The sequence below is a fragment of the Panthera pardus genome, unplaced genomic scaffold (assembly GCF_024362965.1).
Source record: "Panthera pardus isolate Hobbes unplaced genomic scaffold, ASM2436296v1 HiC_scaffold_17, whole genome shotgun sequence".
Taxonomy (NCBI): Eukaryota; Metazoa; Chordata; class Mammalia; order Carnivora; family Felidae; genus Panthera; species Panthera pardus.
In genome coordinates this window covers 145,569,323-145,589,932 of record NW_026526732.1, presented here as the reverse complement: position 1 = coordinate 145,589,932, position 20,610 = coordinate 145,569,323, and the positions used below count along the sequence as shown (strand labels likewise).

The 20,610-nt window shown below is 43.7% G+C and overlaps 1 protein-coding gene across 1 annotated transcript in view; it reads right to left on the bottom strand.

Moving 5' to 3' along the window:
- SRPK1 (SRSF protein kinase 1) overlaps window positions 1-13,214 on the bottom strand; it is an 81,280-nt gene extending 68,066 nt beyond the window's left edge. Inside the window, 2 exon segments of the mRNA XM_053905091.1 lie at window positions 12,599-13,121; window positions 13,124-13,214. Of these exon segments, the coding sequence (XP_053761066.1) occupies window positions 12,599-13,121; window positions 13,124-13,199 (599 nt within the window). The 5' untranslated portion in view covers window positions 13,200-13,214.
- Window positions 13,215-20,610: the final 7,396 nt, after the last annotated feature.

Sequence of the window (20,610 nt, the reverse complement as noted above, 5' to 3'; positions counted from 1 at the left end):
ATGCTTGGTACAGGGCCTGATACAGAAATTTTAGCATTGCATGTAGGAAATAAGGGAAAGGGAGTAAGCAAATATCTGTTCATTAGTCAATTTATTTTTACTGAGTGCTCGTAAGTATGTTGAGTACGTTTCTGGGCACTGGAAATGCAGCCATGAGCAAAAAGAAAAAAAAAATAGCTCAGAGTCTTTCTTTACCATGTTTATATTTGAGCAGGAGGTTAACAAAAAAATAGCCCTAAATATCTGAATCTACCTGGTTCTTGAGTTTCTGTTGGTGAACAGCTAATGCTGGGACAGCAAAGTCCTATTCTCAAGATCTCTCAGGTAGATACGTGTTCTATAATGTCAGGCTATGAGAAGGGCTATGAAGAAAAATGAAGGTAAGGGCACAACAATACATAGACATCATTTTAAATAAGAGTTGTGACATTCGAGTAAAGAGGTGAGAGATACTGGAATTTACTCTGGAATGTTTCAAAAAAAGTGAAATCCAGAAGAACAGATTTGAGGATGATATGTTTGGGGTCTTAGAAATAATTTAGCTCTGGCTTCAAAAAACAAACTAGGAGCCCCTGGGTGGCTCAGTCGATTGAGTATGACTACTGATTTTGGCTCAGGTCATGATCCCAGGGTCGTGGGATCAAGCCCTGTGTTGGGCTCCGCGCTGAGTGTGGAGCTTGCTTAGAGTCTCTCTCTCTAAAATAAATAATTTAAAAAAGGCAAACTAAAAGCGGATGAGAGAAAGCACCCTAACAACTCTAGTTTGCTTACTTGTAAACTTTAGTCTTCATTTCTTTCAACTGTGGAAAATAAAAAATTGTAGGATCTCCTAGTGCAGAGAACGGTCTTCCAGGGACTGTGTTATGGGTTGAACTGTATCCCCCCAAAACAGATACACTGGAGTCCCAGCCTCTATATCTCAGAATGTGACTTTATTTGGGGATAGGATCTTTATACAGGTAAACAAGTTAAGATGAAGTCATTAGAATGAGACCTAATCTGTAGGACTAGTGTCTTTATAAAAAGGGAAAATTTGGACACACATAGAGACACACACAGAGGGAAGATGATGCATAGACACAGAGAGAAAACGGCCATCTTCAAAATAAGGACAGAGGCCTGAAAAAGATCCTTACCTCTGAGCCCTCAGATGGAACTAACCCTGTTCACACCTTGATTTCAGACTTGTAGCCTCCAGAACTGTGAGACAATAAATTTCTGTGGGTTTAGCCACCCAGTTTGTGGCACTGTTACAGTAACCCTAGAAAACCAATACAGACTGAGAGAAGATCTATTTGCATACTCATCTCCCTTAAGATCAAAAGCCTGTTGGGGCACCTGGATGGCTCAGTTTGTTAAGTGTCCAACTCTTGGTTCTGGCTCAGGTCAGGATCTCACAGTCCGGCTCTGCAATGAGTGTGGAGCCTGCTGGATTCTTTCTCTCTCTCTGCCCCTCCTCCACTTGCTCTCTCAAAATAAATAAACTTAAAAAAAAAAAAAAAAAAAAAAGATCACAGGGGTTCCTGAGTGGCTTAGGTGGTTAAGCATCTGATTCTTGGTTTTGGCTCAGGTCATGATCTCGTGGTTTCAAGCCCTGCACTGGGCTCTGTGCTGGCAGCACCCATCCTGCTTGGGATTCTCGGTCTCCTCTTCTCTGCTCCTCTCTCACTCATGCTGTCTCTTTCTCAAAATAAGTAAACTTAAAAAAAAAAAATCATAAACCTCTTATAGGGTACAGCTGATATTGCTTGAAATCATCTTTGCATCTCTTTTGAAGTATCTGATCTAATGCAAAAACTTAATAAGATACTATTTTAAGTTCCGGCACCTAAACACAGTAGAGCTTAATAAGTACTCAAATTCTCCCACTACTTTTCCATATATATTTTTCCTGACAGGCATTTCTTTGTTCTGCAAATTGACAAGCTAAAGTTAATTTCTGAGACACACTGGAATTGGCCCTATCAAAATAAAAATTTGAGTGTCTAAGTTTATTAGGTGTTAATTAAATATAAACCGTTCTTTATCTTTAGGCAACTATACTCCAAATTAAACTTTATATAGACCCCAACAGAGGAAATACTGACAAGTTAAAACCATTAGTTTGATGCATGAGTAATAATAAAAAATGTCACATAAAAGTCAAAGGTGGGGCACCTGAGTGGCTCAGTAGGTTAAGCGTCTGACTTCGGCTCAGGTCATAATCTCATGGTTCATGAGTTCGAGACCTGCCATCAGGCTCTGTGCTGACAGCTCAGGGCCTGGAGCCTGCTTCGATTCTGTGTCTCCCTCTCTCTCTGTTCCTCTCCCACTCATGCCAGATCTGTCTCTCTCTCTCAAAAATAGATAAACATTAAAAAAAAATTAAAGGAAAAGTCAAAGGTAAATCCATCTAAGGAAGAACGCATGAGGAAGGAAGTAACCACCAAAGCACTTTACTCTAGCTCAGCACTAGGCTAGGCACTCACACGCAATTTCACCCTCAGAATCTCACCATCTACAGATAAGGCAAGTCAGACTCAGGAAGTCAAACGACATTGCCCAAGTTCACCCACCAGTGGCGCTGGAGGCAAATTGGAACCTGGGGCTGTGTGATTCAGAAAGACAAGCTCTTTTTGCTAAGGAGCATAGAAGCATGTATCTATATTAACCTTCCACCTTAGAAACATGAGCACAAGTTACCTAATTTAATCATATTATATTGTTAATACTAGCAACGAAAAATGCAAAATACAGTTCCTGTTAAATCTATTCTCAAAGTCATAGGTAGTTACAGAAGAGAAAAGGAGTATCAAGGGAGCTTGCCACCAAGCTCATGTGTAAAAACAAGCTGACATCTTTGATCAAACTCCTAGGTTGAAAGGACATTCAAGAACCTTCTCAAGCTGGAGCCGCACTATATACAATTAAGAGCAAAGCGAATAAGATACAGTTGCCATAAATTACATTTATAATCAGTTACAAAATAAGGCTACCTTAGGTCAAGAAACAAGAGTTCACAAAATCACACCCAAAAGTATTGGCAACCTTTTAAAAAATGACTAGCCACTCAGTACAAAGAATTTAGAACCTGAGTAAATTAAATATACAATGGTCATCAACGTGACTCATGGTACACCAAACTTCATGGCACTGATGTTTGTTCACCACGGTAGGTGACACTTCTCATCTGGTAGTTAAAATATCTATTACATGTTCTCAAAGTTTGTGATAAGCTACCCTAAAATACCCATCCATGTTGTTCAAGGCATTTAAGCCACCAATACATTTATTACCCAATAGCAACCAATTACCCCTGGCCTCAGTCTTCATCTATATAACTGAAGGCATGTCATGGTACTAATGAACGTGCTTTTTATTTATCTAGCTCCTGCCAACTGACTTTTGTGTCCAGTGCCACTATACTTCTCTGAAAATGAATAAAGTGTGTTTAATTTATTTTGTGGCTTCTGATAATTTCTGAAGTCATTCTTTGTCGAAGCAGTTGAAAAACTGTATACTCTGGTCTTCATAGCTGATCTCACGGGTTTTTTCAAACTCTCAAAGTTAATTCTCCAGTAAGAGGTACACAGAACCACAGGGCTCTTCCACAACTGTGCTTACGATAACTTTAGGAAAGGTGCCTAAGATTGTGATCCTGAAATTCCATTTCCCATTGAAAAGCTTCTTAGAGAAAGGGCTATTTTCTGGTCTGGGGCAGAAAACGTACAAGATAAATCTGGACTAACTGCCATACTAAATAGCAAAAAAGCTATCAAAGATGCCTCAGATTGAATCAAATGGACTTTGGGGCTGGGCCATCGTGAAGGGACTCCAACTGGCCAAAGACAGGACAATCGATAAAAATAACAACTACACGTTCTACAAAATGCATGAATGTTGAAAACATCATGCTAAGTTAAAGAAACCAGTCACAAAAGACCACTTATTGTAGGATTCCATTTATACAAAATGTCCAGACTAGGCAAATCCAGAGACACAAAGTAGATTAGTCACTGCCTAGGGTTGGAGGTGGTGTACTATGGGGGTAATGAGGAGTGATAGCTAATGGGTAAAGGGTTTCTTTTGGGGTGACAGAAATGTTTCAAACTTATTAGATTATGGTGATGGCTGCACAACTCTGTGAGCATACTAAAAACCACTGAGTTGTACACGTTTAACAGGTGAATTTCATGGTATGTAAATTATAATTCCAGAAAACTGTGGGGGGGGGGGAGCCCAACTACAATGGATTGAACCACAAATATGTTTACATCTATGAGCTCATACTAAAATTAACCTTAACTGGTCATTTCGGAGGATGCTAGGACTCTAACTCATTAATGAAATTTGGAAAGTACAAGTATTTATCCTGTGTCTTATATATAAAGTGTCTCTAGGGGTAACACCAAAGAAATGAGGTAAAGTTCCTTTTTATAGAACTATATAATTAATAAGTTAAAGAACTGAATATTACCATTTTGCAACACTAAATAAAATAAATGGATCTAGGCAATGCTCAGTGGCCGCTAACATCACAAAAAATTAACCAGTCAGTAGGTGCCTCCTGGTCAAAGTATACAATGCCACTTACGAAGCAAACAAAAACAGATTTGCAAGGAAAATAACCCATGAATAACATATAGATAAAAAGACCAGAGAGACTATTCAAACAGCAATATAATGACCTTATAAGTCCTGATTCAAACAAACTTAAAATTAGCAGGGAAATCTGAACCCTGATTGGGTATTTGCTATTATGGACTTGTTTCAAAATATTTTAAGCGTGGGGGCGCCTGGGTGGCTCAGCTGGTTAAGCGTATGGCTACTGATTTCAGCTCGGGTCATGATTTCCAGCCCCACATCAGGCTCTGTGCTGAGTGTGGAGCCTGCTTGGGATTCTCTCTCCCTCTGCCCCTATACCCCTCTCCCCCACTCACAGGCTCTCTCTCTCTCTCTCAAAACAAAAAAAAATTAATAATAATAATTTTTTTGAGTGTTATATTAGTACTGTAGCTATGTTTTGAAAATTAAGAGTCCATATTTTAAAGGCACCTGGGTAGCTCAGCTGGTTGAGCACCCATCTCCGGCTCAGGTCATGAGCTCATGGTTCATGACTTTGAGCCCCACATTGGGCTCACTGCTGTCAGCCCAGAGCCCCTTTTAGATTGTCTGTCACCTTCTCTCTGTGCCCCTCCCCCACTCATGCGCATGCGCACGCTCTCTCTCTCAAAAATTAAAAAAAAAAAAAAAAAGTCCATATTTTACAAAATGATATGATGTCTGAGGTTTGCTTTAAAGTAAGATGGGTGGGGGGCACCCGGGTGGCACAGTTCATTGAGGATTCAACTCTTGACTTCCACTCAGGTCATGATCCCAAGGTTGTAGGATCTAGCCCCACACTGGGCTCCACGATGAGCATGGAGCCTGCTTAACATTCTCTCTCTCTCTCTCTCTCTCTCTCTCTCTCTCTGCCCCTCTCCATTGCTCACACTCTCACAATCTCTAAAATAAAAACATAAAAATTAAAAAAAGATGGAGTAGAGCAGAAAAAGAAGATAAAGATGAAACATGAACCATAGTTAGTAACTGATGAAGTTGAGATGGATGCACAAAAGTTTATTTTGCAGGGCACCTGGGTGGCTCAGTCAGTTAAGCATCCGACTCTTGATTTTGGCTCAGGTTATGATCTTGAGGTTCACGGGATCCAGCCCACGTCACTGCACTGACAGCACTAAGCCTGCTTGGGATTCTCTCTCTCCCCCTCTCGCTGTCCCTCCCCTACTCGTGCTCTCTCTTTCTCTCAAAATAGACATTTTTTAAAAAGTTTATCTTGCTACTTTCTTTTTTGGATATATTTGAAATTTTCCACAAGAAACCTTTTTTAAAAAAATTCTTTATTTACTTAGAGAGAGGCAGAGAGAGAGTCCCAAGCAGGCTCCGTGCTGTCAGCATGGAGCCTCACTCAGGGCCTGATCTCAGAAACCGTGAATTCCTGACGTGAGCCAAATCAAGAGTCGGACACATAACTGACAGCCACGCAGGCACCACCACAATTAAACTTTTAAAAAGACAACAATGCTGCCAATGCCATACATCACTGGAATTACTCCATTTCACAGATTCAAACACAAATAGGTTTCCTACCATTCCCACATCTCTGAAATCAAGACAGCATCTTATAGCGAATGGTGTATCAGTTTAACTGGTAGTGGTTTTTTTTTTTTTGAGTGGCATATAAGATGGTGTAATTTAAAACTGATTGTGTCCCAAATTCAATGAAAAAAATGTACAAGATTATAAATATATCTGCTTATTTATCTCTTAGCTAAATTATTATTTGCATCATACTAGAAAGGAAGAGTTCAAAAAAATCTCGACTATCTCCATTTTCTTACTTGCTTAGGATTAATTCAGTTACAGTGAGAGAATCATTAAAATGATACTTTAGCCAATATAAAAATAAAATTAGTCTGCAAACTAGCATTCGTGATAGAGAAGATCTGGGAAGTATCGAGCAAAAAGTCTAAGTATGACGGGGGCGGGGGGGGGGAACACTGCCTCATTTATCTTGCCAGGTCTAAAAATTATAATAAAAACTAAGTCTAGTTGACCAGCCCATCTTTTCTTCATTTTTAATAAAGGAGTTCCTAAGCACCCACCACTTCGGCATTTGCATAAGTTGCTGGTTTCAAGTAATCTAAAGAACATAGTAATTTGGCAAGCCTCTGGGCCTCACTGCAGCAGAAAGACTAATGTAAACAAAATTTACTAACGTATATAAACTTATTGAGGAAGAAAAGAGAAGAAACTATTTCTGACAACCACAATTCTAGAAATGTAATTTTGCAAGCACGTACTTTAATGGAGTGACAATTAAAAATAATACCTTTTTAAGATGACAACTCACATTGAAAATTTCAAAGATAAAAAGCAAAGAAAAAGATGGATTGGGCACATTTTTTTAAAAATCAATAAATGAAATTAGAAAGGCTAATAACCCGAGAAATGTAAATTTGCCACATGACAAAAAGTATATTTCTTTTTTATTTTTTAAATGTTTGTTTACTTTTGGGAGAGACAGAGCTTGAGTGGGAAATAGGCAGAGAGCGGGGCACAGAGGATCCAAAGCAGGCTCTACACTGATAGCAGCAGGGAGCCCCATGTGGGGTTTTGAACTCAAACCATGCAATCAGAAGCCAGATGCTTAACCAACTGAGCCACCCAGGGGCTCCGACAAAAGGTATATTCTTAATAAATAGTTCTTAAGATTAAGAAAATGATCAATAATCCATACAAAAATGGGTAAAAGATAGGAGCTGGTTAATAAATACATCCCACAAATGGTCAACCTGACCGGTAACAAAAGAAATTAAAACAAGATACTTATAGATTACCAAATTTGGGCAATGTTTTTCAAGTAACAATGCCCCAGTTCTGGTGGCCAAGTAGGATGTGCAAAAATATTCCCACTTCCAACATTCTGCCTGGAGCAGTCCTCCTTCATTCACCTCCTTCAAGTGTCACCTCGATGCAGCTTCAATCACCCTATTTAAAACCGCACCCTCACCCCCACTCCTCAAATTCCCCTTATCTTCCTCTATTTTTCCAACTTATGGTCTTAACATACTACGCAATTTACTTATGTGCATTGTTTATTCTGTCTCCAACCCCCATGAAAATAAAGTTCCCAAGGACAAAGATGTTTTTCTTTCACAGGGATGGAAAACTGCTTGGGATATAGGAGGTCTGCAAAAATTGTTTGTTTAATGAATAGGAAAATTAAACTAGTTAATTCCTTTAAAAAAAATTTTTTTTAATGTTTATTTTTGAGAAAGAGACAGAGTGTGAGTGGGGGAGGGACAGAGAGGGAGGCACAGAATCTGAAGCCGGCTCCAGGCTCTGCGCTATTAGCACAGAGCCCAAGGCGGGACTCAAACCCATGAACCGTGAGATCATGACCTGAGCCGAGTCCAACGCTTAACTGACTGACTGAGCCACCCATGCGCCCCTAAATTAGTTAATTCCTAATTAAACTAGTAAATGTCTCTGGAGAAAATTTTGTTGACAATATGAATTTAAAAACCTTTAAAATGTACATAACCAGTAATATCCCTCCTAAGAATTTATCCTAAGTAAATAATCACTGATGTGAACAATGGCTATCCAAAAGACCATTCATCTTTGCTATGAAGTGTGAAAAACTTGAACCAATGTATACTGGAACCTTTAAAAGCAAGTGGAATATTTAATGCTATGAAAAACATTCATGATAAGGTTAGCTGGGGAAAAGTATACCCAATGATTCCATTTCTGTCTTAACTAAAATAAATTATGATATACCCGTTTAACAGAATGCCATCTAGATAAAGCTACTCACTGTGTCCTGATACAGAACCACTTCTAGGCCTTAGTGGAAAAGGCAGACCTTAAAAAAATAGTAAGGTTATGCTATAAGGAACTGATACAGAATCAATTTCCAAGGTACGTTGGTAAGTACAAAAAGCATCCAAAACCATTTAACTTAAAAAAATTGTTTCAAGTTCATGTACTGTACTGTATAAAAATGTTAGAAATTTTCAACTATCGGGGCACCTGGGCGACTCAGTCAGTTAAGCATCCGACTCTGGCTCAGGTCATGATCTGAACTGTTAGTTCAAGCACCACATCAGGCTCACTGCTGTCCGTGCAGAGCCTGCCATGGATCCTCTGTCCCCTTCTCTCTCTGCCCCTCCCTTGTTCACGCTCGCTCTCTCAAAAATAAAAAAAAAAAGAAATTTTCAACTATCCTTTCTTCTGAATTTTCAATATAATCAGATATTTTGGAAAATTAGGAAATAAAGCCATCTCTCCTCTCCTTTGACTTCACAGATTGGTGAGTACTAACATGAACAAAATCACTTCTCCAGCTCAAACGGTTTTACTACCAAATTTATACTAAACCCAGTTCTTTAACTGCAAGTAAGTAAAAATTACTGTCCAAAGTAATTTCCTAAGCTAAGTAATTATTAGATATGAATACCATTCTGGAAGTATGTTCCATAGAAGTAATGGGAAAAATAGGACACCTGGGTGGCTTAGTTGGTTAAGCATCCAACTTCAGCTTAGGCCATGATCTCGACGTACGTGGAGTTCGAGCCCCGCGTCAGGCTCTGTGTTGACAGCTCAGAGCCTGGAGCCTGCTTCAGATTCTGTGTCCCCCTCTCTCTTTGCCCCTCCCCTGCTCACGCTCTGTCTCTCTCTCAAAAATAAAGATTAAAAAAAATTTTTATTTGATTAAAAAAAATAATATGAAGAACAAACATTAACTGTGTTAAATTGTAAGAGCTATGACAAATGGATAAAGGCACACACCTATTGGTATATATATTGAAAACAGAATGACCAAAGGAAGATAGAGAATTACATCCTTTTGGAGACATAGCCAGGGGGCTCTGAAAGGGTACTTAAACTTTAACCCAGGCATCCTGTGGTACCTTATACAGAAGCCTTAGTTTGCTCAGTTTCTACCTTGTTTGTCCTCAGACACATCAGAAGGAACTGTCACTTGGGAGACAGCAGTGGTTAGTACCAGGGCTTTGTTTGGGGTATGTCGGACCCGGGGTTGAATACTAGCTTTACAATATTCTGTGGAAGTAATCTGGAAAAATCTCAATTTCCTTATCTGTAAAGTGAAACAGTTTATCATCAACTAGTTAATTTTAGTAAATAGGAATACAGCGTCTGAAAAAGTGAAGTGGAGACAAAATTCTTCAAATAAGACAACTGAAAACCCCCAAGGTCAAATCTTTCAGCACAGTGAAAGAGCCCAAAGGAAACAAATACTGAATAGCACTGCGCTGGAAGGCAGGGGCCCTGGATTCCAGTTTTGTCCTTGCTACAACCAGCTGCAGCTCCATGGACATGATTTTTCATGTATGTAGGTTCTAGTTTTAAGATCTACAAAATCAGGGGACTGAAATCCTTTCCACCTGTACCCCGCCATGACTAAATTACTAAGACGTTACTTACAGTTTTACTTTTCATTTAAATGCTTGGTTTTTCTAACTTCTCGGTTGTCATCATGACTAAGCCAAGACCATTTCCTTAACTAACTCATCCAAGGTCAAACTGCGAAAAAGTGGCAAAATCACAATTCAAACCAGATCTGACTCACTTGGGAGACCAAATTCTATGGCATGCTTCTTCTTTAGACCTTCTTCCTGACTAATCTGGTAACCAGCAGCTTGCCTTTGCAAAAGGACTGGAAGTCCAGAGTGCAGTCAGGGGTCATGGAACAGAGTCAAGTTACCTGAGTCAGGTGGGGCTTGAACTTCTGACACAGTATTCTAACCAAGTTAATTAGACATTTCAGCTACTTAAAAGGAGGCTGGAGAAACAAAAAAAGAAAGGTAAAATTGTCAAGAGAAACCATTAACTGAAGACAAAAATAAAGCACCTCTGAAACTGCAAGTAAATGAAGGTCATTCATTTATATAAAACTTCAGGAATTAACAGTTGTACAAAATGAAATATTCCGTAAAATAACTGCTAGATTATCTGTACTACTCGCTTGCTTTTGTGCAAGTGTGAAAATAATGGACACAAATTACCTAACAGTGAATGAAGGAGTAACAGAGAATCCAAAGCACATATATTCGGCTTTAGAAATAAAGAATATGGTTTAAATAGATAATCCAAAGTAATGATTATCTGGTACCAAAAACAGATGATGAGGTGTCTGGCTCGCTCAGTTGGTAGAGCATGCAACTTTTGATCTCAGGGTCATGAGTTCAAGCCCCACATTGGGTGTGGTGCCTACTTTAAAAATACATATATATATGATCACCTTTATATATTTTCCTCCCAAGTTACAGGTTGATTCAGGTTAATACAAAATAATTTCCATGTGGAGAGACCAAGACAGATCACTTCTCAACAATACAGTGAACAGTAAAATTACCATCTCTTTACATCAGCAGAAAATACGTTTTATAGCACATTCCTATCAGCTCCACAGGGAATAATAAAACTAAGGCACATACAAAAAAAGAGTAACACTTAAATTCCCACTGCAGACAAGAACCAGGTTAGCTCCTCGGCTGTTTCCATTAAACCAATGTGGGATTACGAACTGGTTCTGAGGGGCGCCTGAGTGGCTCAGTCCGTTGGGCATCTGACTTCCGCTCACGTCATGATCTCACGGTTGGTGAGTTCAAGCCCCACTTCAGGCTCTGTGCTGACAGCTCAAAGCCTGGAGCCTGTTTCAGATTCTGTGTCTCCCTCTCTCTCTGTCCCTCCCCTTCTTGTGCTCGGTCTGTCTCTCTCAAAAATAAACAAAAAAACATTTTTTCTTTAATAAATAAAAACTGGTTTTGGAACAACCCATATGTGGATAATCACGAGGCAAACGCAGGGAGATAAACTCACATTTAAATATGTTTGGTTACCAAGCACTTTATAAAATAAAAAATTTCATGAGACAGTTAACAGAAATGGAGCAAGAGGTGAGGTCACCTACCACTTTAGCTCTATTGCTATAAGCCATTATGTGTCATTCTCGAACATCAGGTAGTCACCAAAACCACACACACACACACACACACACACACACACACACACACACACGCATCTGATAATATCATTCAGAAAGGTAACCTAGGAAAACCTCAGAAATGCTCGTTTTCTCAGCTCAAGAAGGAGACCGTATACAACTCCACACAACATCAAGGAAATGGAAGAGTGTCTGGAAAATGATGCACTGTTCTCTAAAGGCAATTTGCAAGCCACTGCAATTAAACGTGAGAACAAGATAAAAGTTCTCTAGACTAAGCCTCACTTTGCAGAAGCCCTCTACTGGGCGTTCCCAAGATGTGACCAACTTTTGTGTTTCCCACAGCAGCGCTTAAAACCACGGTTATGCATCCTGCTGGTAAAACCCGGACATGTGGCACTTCACACACCAAACCAGAATCACCAAGAGCGTTGGCTAAAGAACTTGCCCGTCACTACCGTGAGGCCCACTCCACAAGGCATCTGCATTCAGCGCGAGGGCTGGAGGTTTTGAGAGAAGAAACAGAAACGCAGTGGTCTGCCTGCCACGGCGAGGAAGGCGACGCTCCGTGCGGGCTCAGGAAGTTGCCCGACCAGGGGGAAAGCTCCATGCCCTCCTCTATGAAAGCGAGTGGGTGGCTGGCAGACCAAAATGCGGAAAATTCACTTAAGAACTCCCTGACGGCCTACCGTGCAGACGTAGGAGTCAAGTTTAAGACTCGGGGAAGCAGGTGGGGGAGAGGCCAGAGTTCACAAACAGATAATGATCTACCAGCTCCGTCGGGAGGCCCAGACCCGGGGGGGGGGGGGGGAAGGGGGGGGGGGTCGTGCCTCCTCTCTGGAGTTGGGGAGCTGACGGACCGGACGGGCTCTGGTCCTCCAACAGCCCTTTCCAGCGGGCCTGGCCCTCGGCAACATCAGCTCCGCTCCGCATGGCTCACGGAGTGCGACCCTCCAAGGCCACTCCGCGGCCATGTGGCTGGAGCCGCAGGGCGCCCAAACCCGGCGCACGTTCAAGAGGTGAAACCAGAGGAGAGGAGGTGCGGGAGGAAATCCAAAGAATGGGATGTCGGGGTACAAGACTCACTTCCTCTGGGCTTTGTCCTTCTTGGCCTTGGTCCTTTTCTTTCGGGCCTGGAGCGCAAGCACTGCAGGAGAGAGGGATGGATGAAGGGCGAATGTGGAGTAAAGGAGGCGACCAAGGTGAGGGTGGAGACCCAGCAGGGGCGCGAGGCCCGGGTGCGGGGCCTGGCCGAGGGGCGGCTCCGGGACGAGCGCCGCGGCTTCGGCGAGGCGGCCGGCCGAGCGGCGGGCGGCCGGCGGGGCGCAGAGCTGCGCCCGGGCGGGGTGCGCCGGCGGGGGCTCGGGTCGGGTCAGGGGGCCGGCGGGCGGGGGTCCGCCTCGCCGGCCGCGGGCCGGGCCCTGCAGCGGCCCCAAGGCGCGGGCCGGCCTGGCGGGGAACAAGGGGCGATGACTGCCGGTGCGGAAGGACGCCTGGGCTGAGGGGCGCGGACCCGCAGCCCAGAGGCGGGGGGTGAAGGGCGGCGCCACCACAGTGGGGGGGCGCCGCACGCCCGGGGACCGGACTGCGGCGAATAGGCAAAGCTCCGACGCGGACCCGGGCCTCGCCCCGCCGGCCGTTGCCCCTCGTGGCGGAGGCCGCTCCACCGCTCACCTTTCCGCTCCATGGCGAGACCGGTAACCGCCAAGCGCCTGCGCACTCGAGTGGCGGCGACTCCCGCTCCCGCCGCGGCCCAAAACCAAGCCCGCGCACACCCCGCCCCCCAGTTCCCGCCCCGCCCCCGCCCCACGACGGCGCGCGCCTGCGCGTTGAGCGCGGAGCCTACCACCTGCTCTCGAGAAGGGGGGGCGGCGGTAAAGAATCGGGGGCTGGAAGAAGGAAAGAACGCCGAGTGTGAATGCTACAGAGGTGTTCAAGAACCAGGCTTGGAAGCCTGGCGGGCTCAGGTTCGTTCCATTTGCGGGGAGGTTGCCCTTTAGCAGAGGAGGAGACCGTGGCCTTGAGGGTTCCCTGCGTGCTGCGTCAGTGCTCTGCAGCCTACTGGAGTCCGCCTCAGTTTCCTGGTCTGTAAAATGGATTTAATTAGGCGTGTCCTAGTTCCTTCCCTGAGCTCTTGTGAGGATCAATTGAGATACTATAGAAAGAGAATGGGGGGCCGGGGGGAAAGATGACAAGTGAGAAAGAAAAGAAAAGTGGGGCAACACAAAAGAAAGACTGGAAGGACGAAACCCGTGAGCCTATCCTCACTTTAAAAGTGAAAACTTTAAAAGTGAATTCTCTTTTAAAATTTCACGTTTAAATGAAGGCTGTAAAGGAAGGAAGGGGGAGAATAAAGACAATGTTTCCTCATCTTACCACTATCATCTTTTCAGTACGTGATAAATATAGTTGTCGTATAGGATTTTATACTTTTCTAGGTGCATTATGTCTCATTTGATATTTATGACAACTTAGAAGCAAAATGTTACCTCCACTATACAAAGAAACAAAAAGCTGGAGAGGATGCGTATTTATTAAATCGTGGTGCCTCGATGCAATGATTCAATCATCAAACCCTTTTTGTAAAGCAAGGTTAGCAAAAATTTTCTGTAAAGGACCATATAGGAAACATTAAGGCTTGTGGGCATAAGCTCTCTTTCTCAGCTACTCAATTCTGCCACTGGAGCTCAAAAGGAAAATGGAAAATAAGGGCTGTGTTCCAATAAAGCTTTACTTAACGGTTCCTGAAATTTGCATTTCATGTCATGAAATATTCTTCTTCTGTTGATCTTTTTCCAACTATTTCAATCATTCTTGGCTCAGGTCTTAGTTTGCCAACTTCTGTTGTGAAGTACTACAACTGGACAGGGCGGAAGCTCTGGAGACCGTTGCCCTAAAAGAAATTAGACTATAGTGGGGAAGACAGACAAGTAATTAATTGAGAAAGGAAGATGAAAATGGGATAGTGCTGCACAAGTGAAGCATGGGGGCTTGGGTGGGATTTTGCTGAGCAAAGTAAATAATTACATCCAGCCAGGGAGGAGGCAGCTCTTGGACTGGGTCTTGGGAAATGGGTAGGGTTTCCATAGGTGGAGAAGGAGATGTTAGGCATTCCTGAATGAGAAAATCAGTTGAGCAAAAAGGGACCGATTTGGAAATGGGTGGGGGCTGGGACTGGTAATGACTGAAGTGGATCAAGTGGGATGCGAGGCCAGAAATGCCGGTTTGCCAAATTTGAAATTTAGATAATTAGTATCTGTTGCACGGAACCTGAATGATAGCATTTCTGGACATATTGCAAAAGAGGACAGCACCTGTTGGCCAAGGAAAACTTCTTCCCAATTTGCTCCCCACTCTGCTTAGGAACAGAAGGAGAGTTGGGTCAGACAGTGACACCCTTGGCCAAGGAAAACTTCTTCCCAATTTGCTCCCCACTCTGCTTAGGAACAGAAGGAGAGTTGGGTCAGACAGTGACACCCTTGGCCAAGGAAAACTTCTTCCCAATTTGCTCCCCACTCTGCTTAGGAACAGAAGGAGAGTTGGGTCAGACAGTGACACCCTGGAGTCTAAGGATTCTGCTAGGGCAGCAAAACCTCATGTGATTTAGAAAAGACGGGAGAGCTGTGGTAGCTGACGAAAAGTTCCAGAATCGGGAAAGTACCCTCCACCAGAGAGTTAGGTCTGTGAGGCTAGGGGCCCTGTTTGGATATTCCTTGATGTATCCTCAGTGCCTACAACAGTGTCCAGCCCTCAGTAGGTGCTCAGGTGTTTGTCTAATCAAAGAATAAATGATGTGCAGTGTATGAGAAAGTTCTGGACGAGAGAGAGAAAACGCTGAGAAGGACAACATGAAGCTGTGCTAACACCCAAATGGGTTCCTGCAGATTCATCAAAAAGGGAATAAGTTTAACTTGGCATGAGAGTGATCATTGCTTCTTTCTTTGCTCCAAGAGCTTACCAACTGTTTAATAATGCATTTGAGAATTTTTCCAGAGTCCATGTCAAAGTTCACTGGATTGAGTTCCCTGAATTGACCATTCCTTCCTTTTTTCATTTGGGCTCCCCATTCCCTCCGTCTCACCCCCACTTTCACAGGGCTTGTTCTATCCTGGACTTCACCCTTCCTCTTCAAGTGGTGGCCACTCTTGCATACATACTCCCACAACTGTTTTTCTCAAGTTCTTTTAAAAGTAGAATTATTCAGAGAACGTGAACTGTTCAGGAGTAGTGTCAGAATTTAATTTCTGAAATGATCCCATTCTCCATGAGCTAATTTCTTAAGACTGCCCTGGAGTCTTCCCTAACGCTTGCGCGTTTTGAAATTTGTTCACCCAAACTTTAGTTTCGGACACACTTTGGTTACCACAAACTCTTACACTTTGTCCAAAGTTTTGATCTGAATTAAATCCCAAGTATCATTTCTCTGTATGGCTTCCCCTTTGTCTTGTAAGATGAAATGGACAACAGAAGAAACTGAAAATACATCAGATGCTGGGAGCCTGGGTGGCTCAGTTGGTTGAGTGTCTGACTCTTGATTTTGACTCAGGTCATGATCCCAGGGTCATGGGATCGAGCCTCGGGTGGAGCCTGCTTGAGATTCTCTCTCTGTGTCCCTCTGTCTCTCTATCTCTCCCTCTGCCCCTCTCTGCTGCTCATGCTCTTTCTCTCTCTCTCAAATTAAAAAAAAAAAATTAAAAAAGAATACATCACATGCTCTATTTTGGAGATTCCCAATAGATGTCTACATAATTGGAGAACCCCAAGAGAATTTTACATAGTTTTGTAAAGTATATTGGGAAAACATATTCTAGACTTGAGTTTCAGGAAACACAAGGCATGTTCAACACTTAGTTGAAGAGGACTGGATGAAAGGACTGAGGTGTGGATAGGGTTAAGGGAAACCGACGAGGGATGGTGAGGCATCCAGGGAGTAGCAATAGTGGGAGTCTTTACCACCCCCAGGCCCGAAGGGACAGGGGGTGGAGGTGTTACCAGAACCCAATAATAGCTTGTATTAGTCTGCTTAGGGTTGATATAACAAAGGACCACAAACTGGGTGGCTTAATCCACAGAGAATTTATTGTCTCACAGTTCTGGAGGCTAGAAATCCAGGTATCAGGAGGGATGGTTCCTTCTGGGGACTGTGAGGGAAGGATCTGTCCTCTTTCCTTGGCTTGTACATGACTGTATCTCCGTATCTCTTTATATTTTCTTCTATGTGTGTCTCGATCTGTGTCCAGATTTCCCCTTTTCATAAGAACATCAGTCGTACTGGACCAGGACTCATCCTAATGATCTCCTTTAACTTGATGACCTCTGTAAAGACCCTATCTCCAAATAAGGTCATTTTCTGAGGTGCTGGGGGTTAAGACTCCAATATATCTTTTTTTTTTTTTTGGGCGGGGGGCACAATTCAACCCATATCAGAATTGTAGTGATAAGAAAGAAGTGCCTGACAGCAGCTGTGTCCCTTGATAAAAGGACAAAGCCATTGCCCAGCAGGGATTTAAATACCCCACTTCTTTCCTTCTCATCCTCTCAGGCTAGTGCCTCCCATTGACTGAACCCACTTCAAGTTAGAAGGCAAGGGTGCCTGGGTGATGCAGTCCATGCAAGCCAGCTGCCCAGCACACAGAGAGGGTGGAGACGGGTGGAGGGTTAATCTGGAGGGACAACAGAATATCCAGCACAGCCTGTCTGGGCAGTCTATAGGATACACCCAAGGTGGCTAGCATTTTTTAAGCCAGTAAGTCAGCCTTTTGGGCTCCCTGGTCCCTGGAGAGGCTTGAGAACAGAAGCTGCTTGGAGATAGCCCCCTTTCTGGCTTTGTTTGTTTTTTTCTTTCTATAAAAGCTTAAGCTTCACAAGGGAATTGTGTTGCTTAGGGGAGACTAGGGGGAGGAGATGAAAGAATAAAAGGCTTGGCTTGGTGAGATGGGAAACTACGTAAGTTCTCTGAGGTCTTAGTGTCTCTGTCATTTTGGATGCTCTGCCCACCGCAGGAAAGTTAGGGGAAACAGGAGATTCTCTGGCAATGAGGAGGTTACAGAGATCGGTGGTTCCAGAGGCAGCTAGAGCCCTTGCCCTGCTCCCTGGAAGTGCTCCAGGGAGACAGCAAGGTGTTGCAAACTGACCTAAGATGATCATGTCCAACTCGGCCTTCTTTTTTTTGTTGGTTACAGTAGCTGCCAGAGAAGTCCGAAGTGACGAGGGGTTGCCTGCTTCACATCCTTACTCCCAGAATATGTAAAGAAAACGTTGCAGTCTAAAATCTGCCACAACCACACACACACACACACACACACACACACACACACCATTTATTAAACACTCATTAGCAGGCAGGCACAAAACAGCTCCTATGACTATATAGCTTCTTTGAGGTCTCTCTGTCCTTTTGGATGCTCTGGCCACGGCATGAATCAAAGCTTTACTCAGGGTGGGGCAACGGTGTCACAGAGGGAGGACTCTGTCTCCCACATGGGAGGCATCAGAGAACCAGAGAGGGAGTCTGCTTTCAACTTCGTTATGCTGTTCCAATCCTGATCAACCCCAGAGGTGACATCAGAAGCAGGTTTCCTCTCACGAGGTGAGCTGATGTCAATTTGTGTAATCATTGTCATTTTAAAAAGCTGTCGTTAGCGGGATTCGTGGTAATCGATTACCCTGAACCCTTGGTCGAAGCCATCTTCTGACTAGGATGCTCGCAAAGCACCCCTGGCAGAGGAATTGCAGATTACAGTACAAGCTGCCCCAGGGGGTGACTATGAGTAGTGCCTACAAGTGTCATTCTGTCTTTGCCCAAAGTTTTAATATGCCCCAAGTATTTTCTTTTGAAAGGGTGGGTTCATTTCTTGAAAAATGCCAATTAAAGAAAAAGGAAGAAACATGGGAGTCCAACACCAGAGGAACGATTCAGAAAGTTTTACAGCACCTCCCCTCCAGGTGAGTTGCCAAAACAGGGATACATCGAATCCTCTCTATGGTTCTGTAGGTACCAGAAGCCCCCAGGAGGCTGCCGGCCAGGCAAAGATGCTCTGCTATACTAAATACGTTCCAGGGGCCATGCAGACTTGGACAATAAAAATAACGGACTGGAGATCGGAAGTATGTACCCTATTTTCTGAGCAGTGCCTAAACCTCCCAAGCTCTTATGTGACCCTAGGGAGAGGAAGCCCATAATGACAGGGATTTAATTTCTCCAGTCTGGCAATCTCAGGGGCAGAGCGAAGGCAGTGTAGGCAATACACAGCAATGGTTTACACACTCGAATTCTGGAATCGACCTGCTGTGCCATGTTGAACCCATCTTGCTTTTCCTTCTCGCAGGTACTTGCCGCCATGCTCACCCTTCGTGACGAATTTATTGAGCGCCCGCCCGCAGGCCAGGGCCGTGAGAAGCAGAGAAGGAAAACACCAACTCCTTGCCCTATAGGACTTAATAGCTAACTCATATAATAATTACTGTTTACTAGACACTGTTGTCGCTCAGCTGTCAAACAACACTACCAAATCGGTGCTATTATCAGCATCTCTGGCAGATGAAGAAACTGAGGCATAACCAAGGCCACCCAGAGCGCCCAGGTGGCTCAGCCTTTAAGCATCTGACTTCGGCTCAGGTCACGAACTCACAGTTTGTGAGTTCACGCGGAGTGAGTTTGAGCCCCGCATCAGGTGGAACACAAGGCCCACTTCAGGTGAGGCCCAGCTTTCCCTGCCCCCCCCCCCTTTCTCTCTCTCTGTCCCTCACTCACTTGCGCCCTCTAAATAAATAAATAAATAGATACATAAATAAATAAATAACCAAGGCCACCCAAAGTAGTAAGAGGCAGGGTTTTGAATCTGGGCTGTCAGGTTCCTGAATCCACACTGTTGGCTGCAAACCATATCGCCTATCTAGTTTAGTGAGGGATGGACAGGTAGATAAATAATTCACATAGAGCACAATGGTCGAAGCACGAAGTACCATGGCAGCACAAAATGAGACCCTGACAGCTCAGGATCTGAGGAGGGATGGGGAGAGAGGTATCTCCCGAATGAGATGACACCTGGACAGCGCTGGAAAGCATGAATCGGTGCCAGCTGGGAACAGAAGAGAGGGGAGAGAACTCTGGCCACATAAGCAGGGTATTGGGGAGTGGGGGCGGGGCCTAAACACCGCAGCGTCACCAGAGAATAAAATGCCAGGGGGGAGGTGGGACACAGTTTGCTGGACAAATGTTTGTTGGGCCTCTTATATGTGCAGGACTGTGCTTATTGCCGAGGGTATAGCAGGGACAGGGTGTCCAAGGAGCCTGAACTTGAGCTTTCGAACATTTTGCTCCCCTAACTTACTAAAATAGCTCTTTAAGACTACCCCCATGCGAAACATTCAACACACTGGAAAAGGAAGGGAACTTCCTCAATCTGATAAAGGGCATCTCTGAAAACCCCCACAGCTAACATCGTATTTAATGGGGAGAGACTGAATGCCTTCCCTCTAAGGTCAGGAATAAGACAGGGATGTCCACTCTTCCCACTTCTCTTCAGTATTGAACCGGAGGTTCCAGCTAGAGTCACTAGGCAAGAAGATTAAATAAAAGCAAACAAACTGGAAAGGAAATTGACACTTTACAATAAAAGTGTTACAGGGGCACCTGGGTGGCTCGGTTGGTTGGGCGTCTGACTCTTGATTTTGGCTCGGGTCAAGATCTCATGGTAGTGGGATCGAGCCCCCGCCTCATCAGGCTCCGCGCGGAGGGTGGAGCTTGCTTGGGATTCTCTCCCTCTCACTGCGCGTGCTTTCTCAAAATAAATAAACATTTTCAAAAATAAAAGTGTTACATCAGCTTTGAATGCCATCCAGCGGAATTTAAATACTACAGCAGTTTGATGGCCACCATCATCCATTTATATGTAAATAAAGTAAAACGACTTTGTTAACTACAAGAAATGCTACATTATTCCTTTTTCTCCTTGAATTTGCGTTTTTATTCCATTTTACTCTTGCAGAAGTTTATCCTCAAGTAGTATAATTTTATGCCTGAAAGTTCTTATTGATCACCCTATGATACTTCTTTACCACAGAAATGTGCATTTACACTGAAATTCAATTTTTAA